The sequence below is a fragment of the Procambarus clarkii genome, chromosome 42 (genome assembly GCF_040958095.1).
Source record: "Procambarus clarkii isolate CNS0578487 chromosome 42, FALCON_Pclarkii_2.0, whole genome shotgun sequence".
Taxonomy (NCBI): Eukaryota; Metazoa; Arthropoda; class Malacostraca; order Decapoda; family Cambaridae; genus Procambarus; species Procambarus clarkii.
The window spans coordinates 8,186,876-8,208,032 of NC_091191.1; the positions used below are offsets into that span (position 1 = coordinate 8,186,876).

The window sequence follows — 21,157 nt, forward strand, 5'->3', positions numbered from 1 at the left end:
CAACTGTCCGATGGTCCTTAATTGACCCAGAGGATAGTTATAAGACCTGGTGGCCAGCTAGAAGCAACAATCACCTTGCTCCTGCCTCACAATCTTCAGCTCTCTAACAAAGACAAAAGATACTCTACAAAATATAGTGTATAGAGTTATACACACTATGAAACAAATAGGTCTGCACTCAAGCAAGTGAGGAATGAAAATAATTTAAGTTTCCCCAACGCCTCTACACTATCATGAACTTTATACCACACTAATTCCCTATACGTCAAGTCCTTGTACGTCTAGCCCATGTACGTCAAGTCCTTGTACGTCTAGCCCATGTACGTCAAGTCCTTGTACGTCTAGCCCATGTACGTCAAGTCCTTGTAAGTCAAGTCCTTGTACGTCAAGCCCATGTACGTCAAGTCCTTGTACGTCTAGCCCATGTACGTCAAGTCCTTTTACGTCAAGCCCATGTACGTCAAGCCCATGTACGTCTAGCCCATGTACGTCAAGTTCTTGTACGTCTAGCTCATGTACGTCAAGTCCTTGTACGTCAAGTCCTTGTACGTCAAGCCCATGTACGTCAAGTATTTGTACGTCTAGCCCATGTACGTCTAGCCCATGTACGTCAAGCCCATGTACGTCTAGCCCATGTACGTCAAGCCCATGTACGTCAAGTCCTTGTACGTCAAGCCCATGTACGTCTAGCCCATGTACGTCAAGTCCTTGTACGTCAAGCCCATGTACGTCTAGCCCATGTACGTCTAGCCCATGTACGTCTAGCCCATGTACGTCAAGTCCTTGTACGTCTAGCCCATGTACGTCTAGCCCATGTACGTCTAGCCCATGTACGTCAAGTCCTTGTACGTCTAGCCCATGTACGTCAAGCCCTTGTACGTCAAGCCCATGTACGTCTAGCCCATGTACGTCAAGTCCTTGTACGTCAAGCTCATGTACGTCTAGCCCATGTACGTCAAGTCCTTGTACGTCTAGCCCATGTACGTTTAGCCCATGTACGTCAAGTCCTTGTACGTCTAGCCCATGTTCGTCAAGCCCATGTACGTCTAGCCCATCTGCTGCCACATCAGGAGGAAACACGGAGTCAGATTATCTGTGTCCTGTTGATAACCATGTTGGCACGGGGCTCTGGGGAAATTCCTTGGTACATAAAGCAAAGAGAATATTCATGATAGGGGAATCTTACTGCCTCCTCACGCCCGACACCACCAACATAAGACTTCCCCGACCAATCTCGATCCGCACATCAGACTTCCCCGACCAACCTCCCCACCAAAGACCTCCCCGACACCACCAAAGACCTCCCCGACACAAAGACCTACCCGACCTAGCTCCCCACCGAAGACCGTCTGAATGAAACCTTCATTCTGATGTTCTCATATGCAATATATATACCCTGGTTGATACCTGGTTGATGGGGTTCTGGGAGTTCTTCTACTCCCCAAGCCCGGCCCGAGGCCAGGCTTGACTTGTGAGAGTTTGGTCCACTAGGCTGTTGCTTGGAGCGGCCCACAGGCCCACATACCCACCACAGCTCGGTTGGTCCGGCACTCCTTGAAGGAAACAATCTAGTTTCCTCTTGAAGATGTCCACGGTTGTTCCTGCAATATTTCTTATGCTCGCTGGTAGGACGTTGAACAACCGTGGACCTCTGATTGGCTCGTGTACCCATTGGTTCGTGTTCTGGCTTTTGTCACCTCACCCAAAACGAATATAAGCATGAAATGATATGTGTAAACCTGTCTTTGAAAATGTGAGAAGTCCTTGCGAAACGCTTTTAGGCGTCAGACCATAAATAAAAAAATGAGAAAATGAACTTTGGAGAGTTAATTTTTAAATTACCCCCGACAGTGAAGAAAAACGTAAGAAATATTGAGAAGATTTGTGTTAGAATCATTAATCTTACCCATTCAGTTATATTCAATATATATATATATATATATATATATATATATATATATATATATATATATATATATATATATATATATATATATATATATATATAAACTATAATAAAAATATATATATATATTATACTATATATATACTATATATATATATATATATATATATATATATATATATATATATATATATATATATATATATATATATATAAACTATAATAAAAAAAACACTGATCCAAGTGTGCGGAAAAACCCCATTTGAAGAATTAGAGAATGCTGAACGCGTTTCCGGCTCAATTATGCTTACCACAGTGGCAGCTGAAGGTTGCTGTACGCGGATACAACTCACCCACTAGGACAACAGCACACTAGGACAACAACACACTAGGACAACAGCCCACTAGGACAACAGCACACTAGGACAACAACACACTAGGACAACAGCACACTAGGACAACAACACACTAGGACAACAGCACACTAGGACAACAACCCACTAGGACAACAACACACTAGGACAACAGCCCACTAGGACAACAGCCCACTAGGACAACAGCCCACTAGGACAACAGCCCACTAGGACAACAGCCCACTAGGACAACAACCCACTAGGACAACAGCACACTAGGACAACAGCCCACTAGGACAACAACCCACTAGGACAACAGCCCACTAGGACAACAGCACACTAGGACAACAACCCACTAGGACAACAGCCCACTAGGACAACAGCACACTAGGACAACAGCCCACTAGGACAACAGCCCACTAGGACAACAGCCCACTAGGACAACAGCCCACTAGGACAACAGCCCACTAGGACAACAACCCACTAGGACAACAGCACACTAGGACAACAGCCCACTAGGACAACAACCCACTAGGACAACAGCCCACTAGGACAACAGCACACTAGGACAACAACCCACTAGGACAACAGCCCACTAGGACAACAGCACACTAGGACAACAGCACACTAGGACAACAGCACACTAGGACAACAGCACACTAGGACAACAGCCCACTAGGACAACAGCCCACTAGGACAACAGCCCACTAGGACAACAACACACTAGGACAACAGCCCACTAGGACAACAGCCCACTAGGACAACAGCCCACTAGGACAACAACCCACTAGGACAACAGCACACTAGGACAACAGCCCACTAGGACAACAACCCATTAGGACAACAGCCCACTAGGACAACAGCACACTAGGACAACAACCCACTAGGACAACAGCCCACTAGGACAACAGCACACTAGGACAACAGCACACTAGGACAACAGCACACTAGGACAACAACCCACTAGGACAACAACACACTAGGACAACAGCCCACTAGGACAACAGCCCACTAGGACAACAGCCCACTAGGACAACAGCCCACTAGGACAACAACCCACTAGGACAACAACCCACTAGGACAACAGCCCACTAGGACAACAACACACTAGGACAACAGCCCACTAGGACAACAACACACTAGGACAACAGCCCACTAGGACAACAGCCCACTAGGACAACAACACACTAGGACAACAACACACTAGGACAACAGCCCACTAGGACAACAGCCCACTAGGACAACAACACACTAGGACAACAGCACACTAGGACAACAGCACACTAGGACAACAACACACTAGGACAACAGCACACTAGGACAACAGCACACTAGGACAACAGCCCACTAGGACAACAACACACTAGGACAACAGCACACTAGGACAACAGCACACTAGGACAACAGCCCACTAGGACAACAACTCACTAGGACAACAGCACACTAGGACAACAACTCACTAGGACAACAACCCACTAGGACAACAACTCACTAGGACAACAACCCACTAGGACAACAGCCCACTAGGACAACAACCCACTAGGACAACAACCCACTAGGACAACAACTCACTAGGACAACAACCCACTAGGACAACAACTCACTAGGACAACAACTCACTAGGACAACAACTCACTAGGACAACAACTCACTAGGACAACAACTCACTAGGACAACAGCACACTAGGACAACAACTCACTAGGACAACAACTCACTAGGACAACAACTCACTAGGACAACAACCCACTAGGACAACAACTCACTAGGACAACAACCCACTAGGACAACAGCCCACTAGGACAACAACCCACTAGGACAACAGCCCACTAGGACAACAACCCACTAGGACAACAACCCACTAGGACAACAACCCACTAGGACAACAGCCCACTAGGACAACAGCACACTAGGACAACAACTCACTAGGACAACAACTCACTAGGACAACAACTCACTAGGACAACAGCCCACTAGGACAACAGCACACTAGGACAACAACCCACTAGGACAACAACTCACTAGGACAACAACCCACTAGGACAACAGCCCACTAGGACAACAGCACACTAGGACAACAACTCACTAGGACAACAACCCACTAGGACAACAACTCACTAGGACAACAACCCACTAGGACAACAGCCCACTAGGACAACAACCCACTAGGACAACAGCCCACTAGGACAACAACTCACTAGGACAACAGCCCACTAGGACAACAACCCACTAGGACAACAGCACACTAGGACAACAACTCACTAGGACAACAGCACACTAGGACAACAACTCACTAGGACAACAACCCACTAGGACAACAGCCCACTAGGACAACAGCACACTAGGACAACAACTCACTAGGACAACAACCCACTAGGACAACAACTCACTAGGACAACAACCCACTAGGACAACAGCCCACTAGGACAACAACCCACTAGGACAACAGCCCACTAGGACAACAACTCACTAGGACAACAGCCCACTAGGACAACAACCCACTAGGACAACAGCACACTAGGACAACAACTCACTAGGACAACAGCACACTAGGACAACAACTCACTAGGACAACAACTCACTAGGACAACAACTCACTAGGACAACAGCCCACTAGGACAACAGCCCACTAGGACAACAACTCACTAGGACAACAACTCACTAGGACAACAGCACACTAGGACAACAACTCACTAGGACAACAACCCACTAGGACAACAGCCCACTAGGACAACAACCCACTAGGACAACAGCCCACTAGGACAACAACCCACTAGGACAACAACCCACTAGGACAACAACTCACTAGGACAACAACTCACTAGGACAACAACCCACTAGGACAACAACCCACTAGGACAACAACTCACTAGGACAACAACCCACTAGGACAACAACTCACTAGGACAACAACCCACTAGGACAACAGCCCACTAGGACAACAGCCCACTAGGACAACAACCCACTAGGACAACAACCCACTAGGACAACAACTCACTAGGACAACAGCACACTAGGACAACAGCACACTCACACTGAATACACATTGTAGGCCGCTGTTGTTCTCCATGACAACCGGACATCGGTTCTATACCGGCGTCACTTGACAGCGGAGAGAGAGAGAGAGAGAGAGAGAGAGAGAGAGAGAGAGAGAGAGAGAGAGAGAGAGAGAGAGAGAGAGAGAGAGAGAGAGAGAGAGAGAGAGAGAGAGGATAGAACCTTTACAACTCTGAATAACAGCATTGTTTATACACAATTTTTCGATAAATTAACACATGCAAATTAAAAACATATATTCAATATGTCTGAATTGTATGTATATTACATTTGCTTGTTTTAAGTGATACACGAGTTTGTATTAATTTTTGTGTACTCACCTAGTTGTGCATGAGGGGGTTGAGCTTTGGCTCTTTGGTCCCGCCTCTCAAATATCAATCAACTGGTACAAGAGTTGATTGGGTTGGCGGTGGTGGTCATTTACATTACTCAATGTAAATGATGCTATGATTGTAAGCTTCGTATATGTCTCATATGTCCTCTCGGTGATTATGTTATGATATGATATCATATCTTATGTCATGTTATGTTATGATATGATATGTTATAATTAAGTACAATAATAGTAATATTTTCCTTCAAGAGGTCCAGCCCCTAATCCACCTTACTGCTAAATAAATAATGTATGTGTAGACCAGTTATCTAGTTTGTAATCATACAAGGTAACTGATAACTTTTTCTAACAGAGGGATTATAGATATAGGTCAATGGGTGATTATATTTTATTTTGATAATTGCCAACAAGGTTCCCAATTCCAATATACAGCACTATGCAAGTAGTGTTCAGAACAGTTACCTTTAGGAGATCAATATGATAGGTGACAGGCCTTTAGTTCACTATAATTACGGAACAAATAAATTTATAATTCCTCCACACTATATATGTTAATTAAAGTTCGCTTCTTAAATACCTCCTCAAGAGACAAACAAGATATCTTTTGTTGGTTGTAGCGACAAGCTGTATGTCATCATCCTGCTTAATTAACGACCCTTTAATCCAGCTTGTATATTTACACAATGTGAAAATAACTTTAATAACCAATAATCAACAATTCCCCCCCTATAAAACGCACACTGTCTATTCCCCCCCTATAAAACGCACACTGTCTATTCCCCCCCTATAAAACGCACACTGTCTATTCCCCCCCTATAAAACGCACACTGTCTATTCCCCCCCTATAAAACGCACACTGTCTATTCCCCCCCTATCTAACGCACACTGTCTATTCCCCCCCTATCTAACGCACACTGTCTATTCCCCCCCTATCTAACGCACACTGTCTATTCCCCCCCTATAAAACGCACACTGTCTATTCCCCCCCTATCTAACGCACACTGTCTATTCCCCCCCCTATCTAACGCACACTGTCTATTCCCCCCCCTATCTAACGCACACTGTCTATTCCCCCCCTATAAAACGCACACTGTCTATTCCCCCCCTATAAAACGCACACTGTCTATTCCCCCCCTATAAAACGCACACTGTCTATTCCCCCCCTATCTAACGCACACTGTCTATTCCCCCCCCTATCTAACGCACACACATAATTATATTAAAACATCTAAACAATACTTAAGTGGTTATATGAATATAATACTTTCTAGCCTACATGTCAAATTAATCATTTGGTAATAATGCTGCCTCTTGACAGTCAGTGGAACACTAACCGGTCTAAGTAATTACAATCGCCCACTTACAGTTAATTATTTTCTAACTCTTCCCTAGGTTACCTAGATCATATTATTATCCGACTTAATACTCACTTCTTGTCAAATATATTACTCTATCAACCCTGTAGTTTACCATACAATCTCTGGGTAGTTTACCATACAATCTCTGTATACTCATACTTTTTATAACATAAGGAATATGTCATGCAAATATCTATAAGTCTAAGATTTACTTATTAATCATTTAAGACTACCTGCCATATTGCAATAAGCATTAAAATCCGTGATCATATAATTTAATTTACATAAATTAACAAATATATCGCCAAGCTATACGTCTAGCAATCATTGTGAAAACAATACTTTAAATCAGCACATTCTCAATGCTAAATTTGCAAACACATTATTTTTCCATTAACCTAAAACTTAAATCACATCTCTTTCTCTTAATTACTTGGCCTCACTTATTTAAATTTACAAGATATTTGAATAAAGTTATGGCCAAGGCCTAAGCTAACTTGGTTCATAAAAATGTACAAGTAAATATGTGCTTCTGCAGCAGTATTTAATTAGGTACTGACTACGTCGATGTAGCAAAGCAACATCGACGTAGAGAGAGATAACAACGCTTTACACAAGACTCCAAACTGATGACGTTCGAACATTTCTTGAATGAACTCTTGAATGACCTTCACTGACGACCTCTATTCGAATGACAACTATAAAAATTCTTCATCCACATATTACAAACGCAAACAATTACCAACAAAACCTAAACACCTAACCTACGACGCCAAAATATGCCCAATATGCTAATGTATAATAATATTAATTTTCACGTGAGAAAATTACTATTGTGAATGAACAGCATGTTAAAATTGATGAATATGTCTTTGGGGGTCGGCCGCTGGATGGACTGAACATATCCTGTGGACGGGCACGATAGCGAGACAGAAGAGCCTTTGAGTAATATAGAAGACTGGGTAGAGCCAGGAGGGAAGGGTATACAACACAGGGTATATATAAACAAAGGTGTGTAACCTGCTTATATATATAAACTGAGTTTACTTCAGCCTTCGAATATATTCAGGATTAAAGTATACTTGTTGGTTCGTCAATAAACTAGAGCTTAAGCTTAACACCAAATCAAGAGGACATTGGAGAACCAGGAGAGAGAGAAACAAGCAATAATGACGTTAGCACAAAGCGTGTTAGGGGTAAAGCAAATGGAATTAATTAGCGGAAGAGTCAGTAGAAACTAATACAATCACTAGTTCCAAATGGTGACACGAGAAACATTACTGACAAGTGGTGAGTCGAGGCTGAAGAGCCGGGGCTCGAACTTACAAGCCACACAGGAGCAAGAAACTGCATGCCAGGCACAGGGACACATTTGTGAACGTATAATGCTTATATTATGCTCATTTAATGCTCAGACTCGGGTCATCAACTCCGCGTAATTATCGACTTGCCACTTTAATAAGGGGCTGAACGAGCCAATAAATGACCTGCCGAAAGTTAAATATGTTCCAATATATTTTTAGAAGAGTCTTCAGCAGGTCATCCACGGAGTGCTGGCCAGTAAACACACACAACGCTCTCAATACGTCTTTTTAACGTAATTAAAATGTTTATAACTGCGTTAAATTGCCATTGGCAGTGAGGAGACCTCCCAGGACAGGCCTTGTATATAAATATTTATACCCAATAAAATGTTCATTAGGTACGAAATGATGCATTAAAACTATCCTTTAAAAAGTTTGAAAAATTAGGAATGACTGAATATCACAATTCTTCCTCACACCACCAAGTTATGGCATGACATGCCTCACACATTATAGCACAGCATGCCATAATATGGCACGGCATGCCACATTATGGCAAGACATGCCATGTTATCCATGACACAACACATTTTGTCACACCCTGTCGTCCTCCCTCCCTCCCTCCCCCACATATATTGATCACAAGTCATCATATCAAAGTTATCAATAACCGGCTTACAGATCAAAAGTAAAATGCAAATAAATAATATTCCAAATAAGTAAGGCTATCGTATGTCCGGATTATGTGTAAGAATTGTGTTTGATATCCTAGATTAAATTTAAGCAGGGAATCCAAATAACCGGATTACAGATGTAACTTAGGTAAATGGACCATGACTTGGTTTGGTAATGTTATAAAATAGAATAATCCGATTAAAAGCAACTTGTGGAAAAACAGATAGACTTAAACACTTGTATTACATTATGTAAACATAAGTCTTCTATCTATAATACAGAATGTCTGTATTTTTGTCTGTTCAAGGTTGGAGGCCAGTTGCTTAGGGCTTGCCTCATTCAATTTTGTAGGGTGACTGGTGGGTCTTGAAGAATTCCGTATTATGATTGAAATTCCACACATTACATAAACCGGCATTTTTCCCCCTTAACTCTAACATCTTTCTTGCATTCACAACATAACAAATATCTCTAGATTTGTTTGATGCTTCAGACACAAAGTATCCGGATTATATATATATATATATATATATATATATATATATATATATATATATATATATATATATATATGTATATATATATATATATATATATATATATATATATATATATATATATATATATATATATATATATATATATACACGAGATGTTTCTTTAACAAAAAAATAAAAAAACAGGGTGTCCGTGTACAAGCGGACACAGGTAAGGGAACCCCACCTCCCCACCTCCCCTCAAACAGCCACCACTCTAAAAAATACGACAATTTTGTCATACAAACAAAAAAAAGCCTTTACAGACTCGACACAGGTGAACAGCACAAGGATACAAGGTAATCGCTATGCAGTTTCAACATATATAGGGATAGAAAAACAAAATGCAGATGTGGTATACACGGATTTCGCAAAGACATTCGATAAATGTGACCATGGAGTGATAGCACACAAAATGAGGTCAATGGGAATAACTGGTAAAGTAGGACGCTGGATACTCAGTTTTCTGTCGAAGAGAACACGAAGAGTAACAGTCAACCATATGAAATCGAGTCCAAGCGCAGTTAAAAGCTCTGGGGCCAGATTCACGAAGCAGTTACGCAAGCACTTACGAACGTGTACATCTTTCCTTAATCTTTGACGGCTTTGGTTACATTTATTAAACAGTTTACAAGCGTGAAAACTTGCCAATCAACTGTTGTTAGTGTTATAAACAGCCTCCTGGTGCTTCGGAGCTCATTAACTATTTAATAATTGGCAACAAAGCCGCCAAAGATTGAGAAAAGATGGACAGGTTCGTAAGTGCTTGCGTAAGTGTTTTCGTGAATCTGGCCCCTGTACCTCAAGGTACAGTTCTTGCACCACTGCTTTTCCTTATTCTCATATCAGATATAGACTCAAATACAAGGCACAGCTTCGTAGACGAAGACGAGAGAGATACCAAATAATATACACATGAAAAATACTGGAGGGCCAGGTCCCAAATCTACACAGTAAAATAACAACATACTGGAGTGAACGATATGGAAGAAAATGCAGAATAGAGCCAGTAAAGAGAAGAGGTGCCATAGGCACAATCAGAGAACACTGTATAAACATCAAAGGTCCGCGGTTGTTCAACACCCTCCCAGCGAGCATAAAAAACATTGCGGGAACAACCGTGGACATCTTGAAGAGAAAACTAGATAGTTTTCTAAAAGAAGTGCCGACCAACAGGGCTGTAGTGGGTATGTGGGCCTGCGGGCCGCTCCAAGCAACAGCCTGGTGGACCAAACTCTCACAAGTCAAGCCTGGCCTCGGGCCGGGCTTGGGGAGTAGAAGAACTCCCAGAACCCCATCAAGCCCATCAAGCAGGTAACAGGGATGCAGACCGTCCACAGTTTACAAAAATGGAGCGTAATACACTAGTATACATAATACATACAATACATACTGGACTAGAGCACCTAGAACAAATGCCGCTTTCGTCGAAGATCCCCCCCTCCCCTCTCTTTAAATTTTAATAAATGCAAATATTTTCTTAAAAAGTCACCGAGTCTTGTATGTGTACAATATACTTAAGATACACTGAGACTCCCTTCCGCATTCTTGCTGCATGAAGCCCCTATCTAATCACACCTAACTAATCATCACGACCTACCTTAACTTTACACTATGCGTTTGACTAAAAAAAAAAAAAGTTTCATGTGCATTGTTTACACATTACTAAAACGTGTAGGATTAGACAAATGTTCTCGCCTCGTTAAATTAAGGTCTGGTGAATCCTCGATGGAAGCAGAAATTCAATTAAACAAGATCAAATAAATGCTAAATGCTATAATTCCAATTTTGCATTGTAATTGGGAACACAATTACAGAAGCCGTGAATGAGAGAGAGAGGACATCTGGAGCCGCCTCATCCAGAAGCGTACGTGGGGCGTATACAGCGAGGATGATAGCCAGTCAGACGTACACAGCGAGGATGATAACGAGTCAGGCGTACAGCAACGTGACATGACCTCACAAAGTATAATTGGCGGTGCGGTACGCATCGGGGGCTCCGGACGGGACTAATCAATGAGGGCGAGCGTCACGCGACGCGACGCATCGCCCGGAGGACGTATCCTTGACGACGCCACCGGACCGTGAAAGCGTCGCGCTCGACGGCAATTTGTGATCTGTTTTACGTACGGTCTTTGGCGCTTAAGTGTTCTGGGGGGACGGTGACGGCTGGTCAATACTAATGCTGCCACCATATGGTCCCGTCATGCCAGATATTGTGAGGTTATGATGTAATGCTATGAAACTAAGATACTATTGTGCTGGGACACCGTGGAGCTAGGACACCGTGGAGCTGGGACACCGTGGAGCTGGGACACCGTGGAGCTGGGACACCGTGGAGCTGGGACACCGTGGAGCTGGGACACCGTGGAGCTGGGACACCGTGGAGCTGGGACACCGTGGAGCTGGGACACCGTGGAGCTGGGACACCGTGGAGCTGGGACACCGTGGAGCTGGGACACCGTGGAGCTGGGACACCGTGGAGCTGGGACACCGTGGAGCTGGGACACCGCGGAGCTGGGACACCGTGGAGCTGGGACACCGTGGAGCTAGGACACCGTGGAGCTGGGACACCGTGGAGCTGGGACACCGTGGAGCTGGGACACCGTGGAGCTGGGACACCGTGGAGCTGGGACACCGTGGAGCTGGGACACCGTGGAGCTGGGACACCGTGGAGCTGGGACACCGTGGAGCTGGGACACCGTGGAGCTGGGACACCGTGGAGCTGGGACACCGTGGAGCTGGGACACCGTGGAGCTGGGACACCGTGGAGCTGGGACACCGCGGAGCTGGGACACCGTGGAGCTGGGACACCGTGGAGCTGGGACACCGTGGAGCTGGGACACCGTGGAGCTGGGACACCGTGGAGCTGGGACACCGTGGAGCTGGGACACCGTGGAGCTGGGACACCGTGGAGCTAGGACACCGTGGAGCTAGGACACCGTGGAGCTGGGACACCGTGGAGCTAGGACACCGTGGAGCTGGGACACCGTGGAGCTGGGACACCGTGGAGCTAGGACACCGTGGAGCTAGGACACCGTGGAGCTGGGACACCGTGGAGCTGGGACACCGTGGAGCTAGGACACCGTGGAGCTGGGACACCGTGGAGCTGGGACACCGTGGAGCTAGGACACAATGGCGTTGAGAAACAAAAACGATATATATATATATATATATATATATATATATATATATATATATATATTAATTTACGTTAATTATCGGACATAAAACGTGCACAATACGATAGTCAAGTCAGAAATGGATAAAGAGGAAAGGTAACAGAAATAAAGTTAAGGGAGAGAGGGAAGGGGAAACGAGACAGAGAAAGGGAAGAGGGGAAAGAGGCTAAGGTGATGAGGATCAGAATTTAACACACACTACACTTTCCCCCCTCACGACCTCTCATGTCCCATAAAACTACCATCATTTTCCACCCACTCGTTTATATTTCCTTGCCCAATCGTTCCCCTCATCACCACCACCTTCCTCCTCCTGATCACCCCTTGTGTGGCTCTTAGCTCCCCTCGAGTGTGTCTGGTTCTTGCCTTCCCTCGTGGCTCTGGCTCTTGCTTCCCCTCAAGTGTGTGGCTCTTGCTTCCCCTCGAGTGTGTGACTCTTGCTTCCCCTCGAGTGTGTGACTCTTGCTTCCCCTCGAGTGTCTGGCTCTTGCCTCCCCTCGTGGCTCTGGCTCTTGCTTCCCCTCGAGTGTGTGACTCTTGCTTCCCCTCGAGTGTCTGGCTCTTGCTTCCCCTCGAGTGTGTTACTCTTGCTTCCCCTCGAGTGTGTGGCTCTTGCCTCCCCTCGAGTGTCTGGCTCTTGCTTCCCCTCGAGTGTGTGGCTCTTGCCTCCCCTCGTGGCTCTGGCTCTCGTCTTCTCTCATTTCCCCTTCATCAGCCCTCTCTCTTCCCCGCGCCTGGGCATGACCCCACCCCCACTATCAACACTCACCAGCCTCCCAAGGCCACACAGACCTTCGCGATCTGAAATCTCTCCAGTATTCCCCATTAACAACGAGATTTTACTTTAGAGTTTTCAACCTGCACACAGAAAAAGTGGTTTGTATCTTTTTTTCTGTGGTGAGCTAATTTGTCGTGTGAGAGGGAGGGAGGGAGGGAGGGGGGAGGGGGGGAAGGGTGGTAGGTGGAGGAGCAAAGGGGTTGGGCAGGGAGGGAATGTGAAGGGGGGGGGGTAGGGAGGGGTGGAATGTGGTGGAGGTAAGGAAAGGGGAGGGGTAGTTGGGGAAAGGGATGTGGAAAGGTAAAATGATGTTTACTATATGCTGTAAAGCAGGTTCACTGGGTGTGTGAGACCACGCCTGTTCATGACGCCCCCCTCCCCCCCCCTCACACACACACCTTCTCTACACTACACTTGTTGATGACATCCCCCCCCCTCCCTACAACCACCCCCACACGCACTCTCCCCCACACCTCGCGGCGCCGACAACACTCACTATAAAGAAGAAATTAGGAATATGAAGAAAAAGTGATAAGAAACACGGGAACGGCTGCATAAGAGAATGAGTGTGTTAGGAGCAGTGGCAAGGAGAGAGAGAGTATAAGGATTAGCGGGTGAGAGAGAGAGAGGAAGGATTAGTGAGTACGAGAGAGAGAGAGAGAGGGGGGCAGAGCCAGGGATACGAAAACGAAATTACTGTACGAAAATTGCCATAGCAACTTCAGAAAACTGCTCTGGTATGCAATAATGCAAGTGCTAGAATGAGAGACGGATACAGATCCCTTGTATCCTTGTATTATACAGATACAGTAATACAACAATGATAGAGTCATAAGAACCCGCATGAGAGAATCCCAGAGGAAGAGGACAATTGTAATCCAGGGATTACCTGAGGCAGAGGCGACATCAAAGCATGATACGCCACAAATTGAAAGGTTAGAATTAGGAGAGATATTGGAGAACCTTGATACTGAGATGCTAGTTAACGAGATTGAGATATCTCACCCAACTGGGGCCAGATTTACGAAGCAGTTACGCAAGCACTTAAGAACCTGTACATCTTTTCTCAATCTTTGGCGGCTTTGTTTACAATTATTAAACAGTTAATGAGCTCCGAAGCACCAGGAGGCTGTTTATAACAATAACAACAGTTGATTGGAAAGTTTTCATGCTTGTAAACTGTTTAATAAATGTAACCAAAGTCGTCAAAGATTGAGGAAAGATGTACAGGTTCTTAAGTACTTGCGTAACTGCTTCGTGAATCTGGCCCCTGGATCTTATAATAATGCCAGAAGGAGACCTGTTTTGGTCCTGTTAACTAATGAAGAGCCAGTAGAGTACATATTGAAACAAACATTTACTCAGCGGGAGTGAGTAGAACGACGGTCTGGCGTCATGCAGGTCGGCGTTCAATCCCCGACCCTCCAAGTGGTTGGGCACCATTCCTTCCACCCGTCCCAACCCAAATCCTTATCCTGACCCCTTCCCAGTGCTATATAGTCGTAATGGCTTGGCGATCTTCCCTGATAAACTCCCTCTCTCCCCCCCTCACTGGAAGATAATGTTATTACAATGTATTCATAGAAAAGAACATGACCAAACTGGAACAGCAAGAACTCGAGATGAACTACTTGGCAACACAACTTTATGAGATGGATCAGAGCTACCTAGGGAGCCGGTCGGCCGAGCGGACAGCACGCTGGACTTGTGATCCTGTGGTCCTGGGTTCGATCTCAGGCGCCGGCGAGAAATAATGGGCATAGTTTCTTTCACCCTATGCCCCTGTTACCTAGCAGTAAAATAGGTACCTGGGTGTTAGTCAGCTGTCACGGGCTCCACCTGGGGGTGGAGGCCTGGTCGAGGAGCGGGCCGCGGGGACACTAAAAGCCCCGAAATCATCTCAAGATAACCTCAAGATATACCTCACCACTACTCATTCCCACCCTCGCACCTCATGAAAGATGTTAGAAAGTTCTCATTTAACGTAAGAGTAGTGAGGAAATTAAATGAACTAAAGAAGAAGGCTGTAGAAGCAAAATACATTCATAATTTTAAAAATAGATATGATACGGGACATAGGCCACGAAACAATTAAATAGACAATCGGCGGCTAGGGAACCAAGAGCTAATGCCCGATCCTTGCAGGTATAAATAGAAGAGTACACCTGTTGATGACCCGTCTCCCCCACACACCTGTTGATGACCCGTCTCCCCCACACACCTGTTGATGACCCGTCTCCCCCACACACCTGTTGATGACCCGTCTCCCCCACACACCTGTTGATGACCCGTCTCTCCCACACACCTGTTGATCACCCCCCCCCTTCTTCCACCCCAGGGAGAACCCCCCCCCCCCCTCCCTCCCTATATACAACACATCACTCCATCAAATACTGACATTTTCAATCATTCTTATTGGCTTCGATTCCACACGTAATCAATGTTGCTAACTCGAATTCTTCGATACCAGAATTGTTTTTATTTCTATACTCCACGACTTGCTCACTCAGAACGGTGTGGGAGTCAACTTCAACATTGCGATTAGTTTATAATTACTGACAGACCATATTAAGCTGCTCTGACACATGCCCCCCCCCCCCACCTCTACACGCTACTCTAATGACTAGTTTCAACATCCTCTCGGACGTAGGTTCGAATCCTCGTCACGGCCCTTGTGGATTTGTTAACTAGTTTCAACTATTTTCGTCTTCTATCTTTCCCCGCTGTGTTAGGCTCCGTCAGTAGGGTGTAAACATCACCTGATGTGGTGGGCGCCTAACATCTCATATGTTAGGCTTTATTTTTAACGTGTAAACATTGATATAATTGGAAAAAATGATGTTCCTGGCGTATTGGACTATGGTTTACTGGGCTTAGGGATTAGTTCTATGGGTTTACTAGGCTTAAGGGACTATTTTTATGGTTTACTGGACTTAGGGATTAGTTCTATGGGTTTACTAGGCTTGGGGACTATTTTTATGGTTTACTGGACTTAGGAACTAGTTCCATGGGTTTACTAGGCTTGGGGACTAGTTATATATATTATCTGTAGCAGAGTGAATCCTCGCCCTAAAGCCCTATAAGGCCTATATAACCTTCCACCCCTATAACCCTCCAGCCAACGACCATCCACACAAACAACCCTCCAACTCAACAACCCCTAACGTTAATAACCTACAACCCTCCACCCAACCTTCCAATGGTAAAGCCCCTCAATCTCCCCCCCCCTCCCAAGCTAAAGCCCTAGAACCCTCCAACCCTATAACCCTCCAACCCTACAACCCTCCAGGCCCCTTCCACAACCTATTACGTAGATTACAGTGAAGCACGGCAGTAATACTAACAGCTGCTTTCCCATTATAACACAAAATTTAACAAATGTACATTAACAAACGAGACACGAATAGGGCTACCCTATTAATTATATAAATAGTACTCGCAAACTCCTCATACACAAGTATAGATAAAAAAAAGGGGGGAAAAGCCCAAAACAAAGATATCAACAAATGGTCGAAAGAGAAGATAGCAATTACGACAAAAAAAACAGCAGAACAATGACATCATCAACAATATTATAATGGATATCAACGATAACAACGATATCTTACTCATACCCAAAGAGCTAGTGTCACAATTGATATTTCGGAGAACAAATTTCAAATATTTTTAAAATATATATTTTTACATATATATTTTTTTTTTCATTCATAAACAGGTGGTTTGATGGATGGATTAATGAGCATTTGGCTTTTGTTGATGAGGATGGGATGCCACTCAATGCATCGCCATTTGGCTTCGATCTAATGAGTTAGATCGAAGCCAAATCCAAAGCATTGCCAAGTGCAAGTCAAGTAGAAGTCAGAGCCAATGTGTCAGCACCCGTCCGAACGCGGCCACTGGGCCCATCTCCCAGCCTGGCCAATATACACAAACTTCTTTACCCCGTACAAAGGAGTTGGCACATCGAGTTTAATGTTTATCCAATTCCAGAAAAATCGCAGCGTATAACGGCCGCCGGTATTGAATTATTTGGTCGTTTACTGAACTGAATTGCGCCAGTAGTACCCCCTCTGATGGTCATTACCGAGGCCTGGGTCGGAGAGCCAGAAATGAAAGGTGAAATGGGATAAAAAGGCAAAGAGAAGATAAGGAGGAGAGAGGTGGTGGGACACAAAAGACAAGACAGAGAAAGGCAAGATAAGAAACAAAGTAGGAAAAACATACGAGCAAAAGATCAGGGGAATATAACCAGAGGAAAACTGACAAAGAAAGGCAGAAGGAAGAACTGCAAAAACGAAAGGAAGGACAAATGAATGGTGCCCAGCCTCTTGGACCGTCGGGGATTGAACGCCGACCTGCATAAAGCAAGAAGTGGTTGGACAGGGAACAAGATGAAGGAGGGGAGGGAGGGATTATCAAGGGAATGCGCCAAGCCATTAAGACTATATAGCACTTGGAATGGGTCAGGATAAGGATTTGGGATTTGATGGGGGGGGGAGTGGGATAGTGCCCAACCTCTTGGACGGTCGGGGATTGAACGGCGACCTGCATGAAGGTCAGGTCGTCAGTTCACCGTCGGTTCACCGTCAGTTCACGGTGAACCGACTCATAACCTTTGGTCGTCTTGGCTCTCCCACCTGCCTAAAGCCGGGCCCACTGAGCGGACCCCCGCCCGCACCACACACACCTCTGTTCCACCACACCGTTGTGCAGCCAGTTGGTACCTTTGGATCTTGAGGTCAGTTGTAACAGACTGGCACTCCTGGATCCGTTGCAGCCAAAACGGGTAACAGGAGGTCTCCCGTTAGCAGACTTCTACATGTCACCACTGCTAGGCTTAGGCTCGGCTACAAGTACCTCTGGGAGTTTGCACCATCCGCTGATGTAGACTTTACCAAATGTAAACATCGACCTCAACAACTAGTCACTCAAGGTTGACCTTGGCTAAAAGCCCACTAAAACACTCAATCGAGGGACAGCCTCCACTGGCATCCAATCAACACGCAGCCTTAAAAATTGGCTAATCAACGAGCTTTTAGCTAAGCAGCCAACGGCCGCTGTTGTCAACTAACCAATCAAGGGACAGAATTATAAACTAGCCAATCAAAAGAGTGTGTTATTAACTAGTCAATCAACGTCGTGCTACGGCACACACACACGCAATCATGTCGGAACCTGGACAGATATTAGACCTCTGCTGTCTGCTAGAAAACAGTCTAGCTTCGGAAGACCTTACCTTTAAAGAACACAATAAAGTATCCGTCACAACTGCAAGAAAGTTGACAGGTTAGAAACAAGAAGTTTTCAAACTAGAGATACTATACCAATGATTATACTCTTCAAGACGCTAGTGCTCTCTAGAGTGGAGTACTGTTGCACAATGACAGCCCCTTTCAAAGCTGGAGAAATTGCTGACCTGGCGAGCGTGCAGAGATCCTTTACTGCTAGAATCCACTTAGTAAAACATCTAAACTATTGGGACCGACTAAAGAGCCTAAATCTGTATTCCCTTGAGCGCAGGTGGGAGAGATACATAATTTACACGTGGAAAATATTAGAGGGGCTGGTCCCAAACCTGCACACAGAAATAACACCACATGAGACCAGGAGGCATGGCAGGATGTGCAGAATACCCTCATTGAAGAGCAGAGGTGCAACAGGTACTCTGAGAGAGAACTATCAACATCAGAGGCCCGAGACTGTTCAACACGCTTCCACTACACATAAGGGGTATAACTGGCCGACCACTCACAGTGTTCAAGAGAGAACTTGATAAGCACCTCCAAAGGATACCTGATCGAGGACCGGGCCGCGGGGGTCGCTAAGCCCCGGAACGATCTCAAGGTAAGGTAAGTTAGGTCTCTAGTGCAAGTGTACTCTCTCCCTCTCTCTAGTACAAGTCCCTTCTCAACCTCTCACTTTACCTTATATATCTCTGTTTCCTCCTTCAGCTTTTTTCTCCCTCCGAGTATTTGCTCTAGTTCCCCCTCTCATCTTCTCCACTTTTCCCTCTCACATTTTCTCCGTGACAGCAATCGTCATTTTTGTCCGCCTCTTCCACCAGCCTTCATCTTACCGTTGGTCTTATTCCTTCAAGTGTTTGTCTTGTCTCTGTCTTTTCCTTCTCCGCCTCTTCCTCCTCCTCCTCCAATTTAGTGACTCCACGCCCCCTTCCCCCCCTCCTCCCTCCATCACACGATAAAGAAGGACCATCATGCCCGTCGCCTCAGGGAATCAATAGTAGAGCTTGGCCATGATCCAGGCGATATCATTCCTTGGTGATACGAGCGCTCAGCCGAGCTTAGATCATATTGTCGTGTCGTGATTGTAATTTGGATACAAAAATATATATGCAAACAAGCCTGAATGGTCCCCAGGACTATATGCGACTGAAAACTCACACCCCAGAAGTGACTCGAACCCATACTCCCAGGAGCAACGCAACTGGTATCTACAGGACGCCTTAATCCGCTTGATCATCACGACCGGACAAAAGGAAGTGATAGCCGAAGCTATTTGAACCACTTCCCCGCCGGCACTCGGATGGTAATCTTGGGCATAGCATTTTATCAAATCACCTCATTCTTGGGGCACACGTGAGGAACACAAATGCAAACAAAAATATATATATATATGTGTAACTCCAGAAGGCCTATTGGCCCATACTAGGCAGCTCCTTTTCATTTTCACACAAACTCATTCATATGTATGTCTGTCTTTCGCTTGAAACAAGTCTGCGATCTCACTTCTATTATGTTCCCTGGCAATTTCCTCCATCAATCAATCAAACTGTTTCCAAACCAGTATTTATCCAGGTCTTTCCTGAACCTAAACTAATTCAATTTATATCCCTTGTTTCGTGTTCAATGGTGTTGATATATTAAAGACCTTTTGTATGTTCTTACATCTTTTTATATTCTTCCTTTTAATAGAAAAATCATATTAACTTTTTTTTATCATACGTAAGGAACGTTTTACTTCCTGAGATTAAATTTGTCAACCATCTATAGACAAGAATTCTATAACATCGAAAACAATACAGAACTACTTAATTTACTTGTCTTAATAAGGGCAAGATTATGAATTAGATTATGTTTATTAGATTATGAATTAGAATCAATATACTATTGATAGTAAAGCTGGAAATAAATCCAATTATGTAATTTGCTCTATTTCGAACATTTATGTATCATTTTTGCATTCAGACACTTCAACATTGTCCTGCTAGTGACTGTTATCATCACCTAGATGATGTTATCATCAGTAGTAACAGCTAGTGACTGTTATCATCACCTAGACTCAGAATCCTACATTTGTCAACATTAAATTGTATCTACCAATCTTTGTTACATTTAAAAATCCTATATAAATCGTGGATCTATATAGAGGATCCACGGTCAAAATAATAGGTCAAAATAACATGGCTGAAAATCAGACGCCTCACAAAACTGAAAACTAAAACAATTGCCGAAGTTTCTGTCCATCTTGAACCATTACCTAGAGCATACCTAGAGAGGGTTTCGGGAGTCCTTCTACTCCCTGAGCCCGGCTCGACCTGTGATAACTTGATCCACCAGGCTGTTGCTTGGAGAGGGCCCGCAGGCCCCCCTCATATCCACTACAGTCTGGTTGGTCCGGCACTTCTTGTAAGAACATGTCCAAGTGTAGACCGTCTT

The 21,157-nt window shown here is 44.8% G+C and overlaps 1 protein-coding gene across 1 annotated transcript in view; it reads left to right on the top strand.

The window, feature by feature from the left end:
- Positions 1–633: 633 nt before the first annotated feature.
- The window catches only part of LOC138373361 (uncharacterized), an 85,121-nt gene continuing 64,597 nt past the window's right edge, over positions 634–21,157 (top strand). The window contains exon 1 of the mRNA XM_069339559.1: positions 634–680. Within this exon, the coding sequence (XP_069195660.1) occupies positions 634–680 (47 nt within the window). The remainder of the gene's footprint in view (positions 681–21,157) is intronic.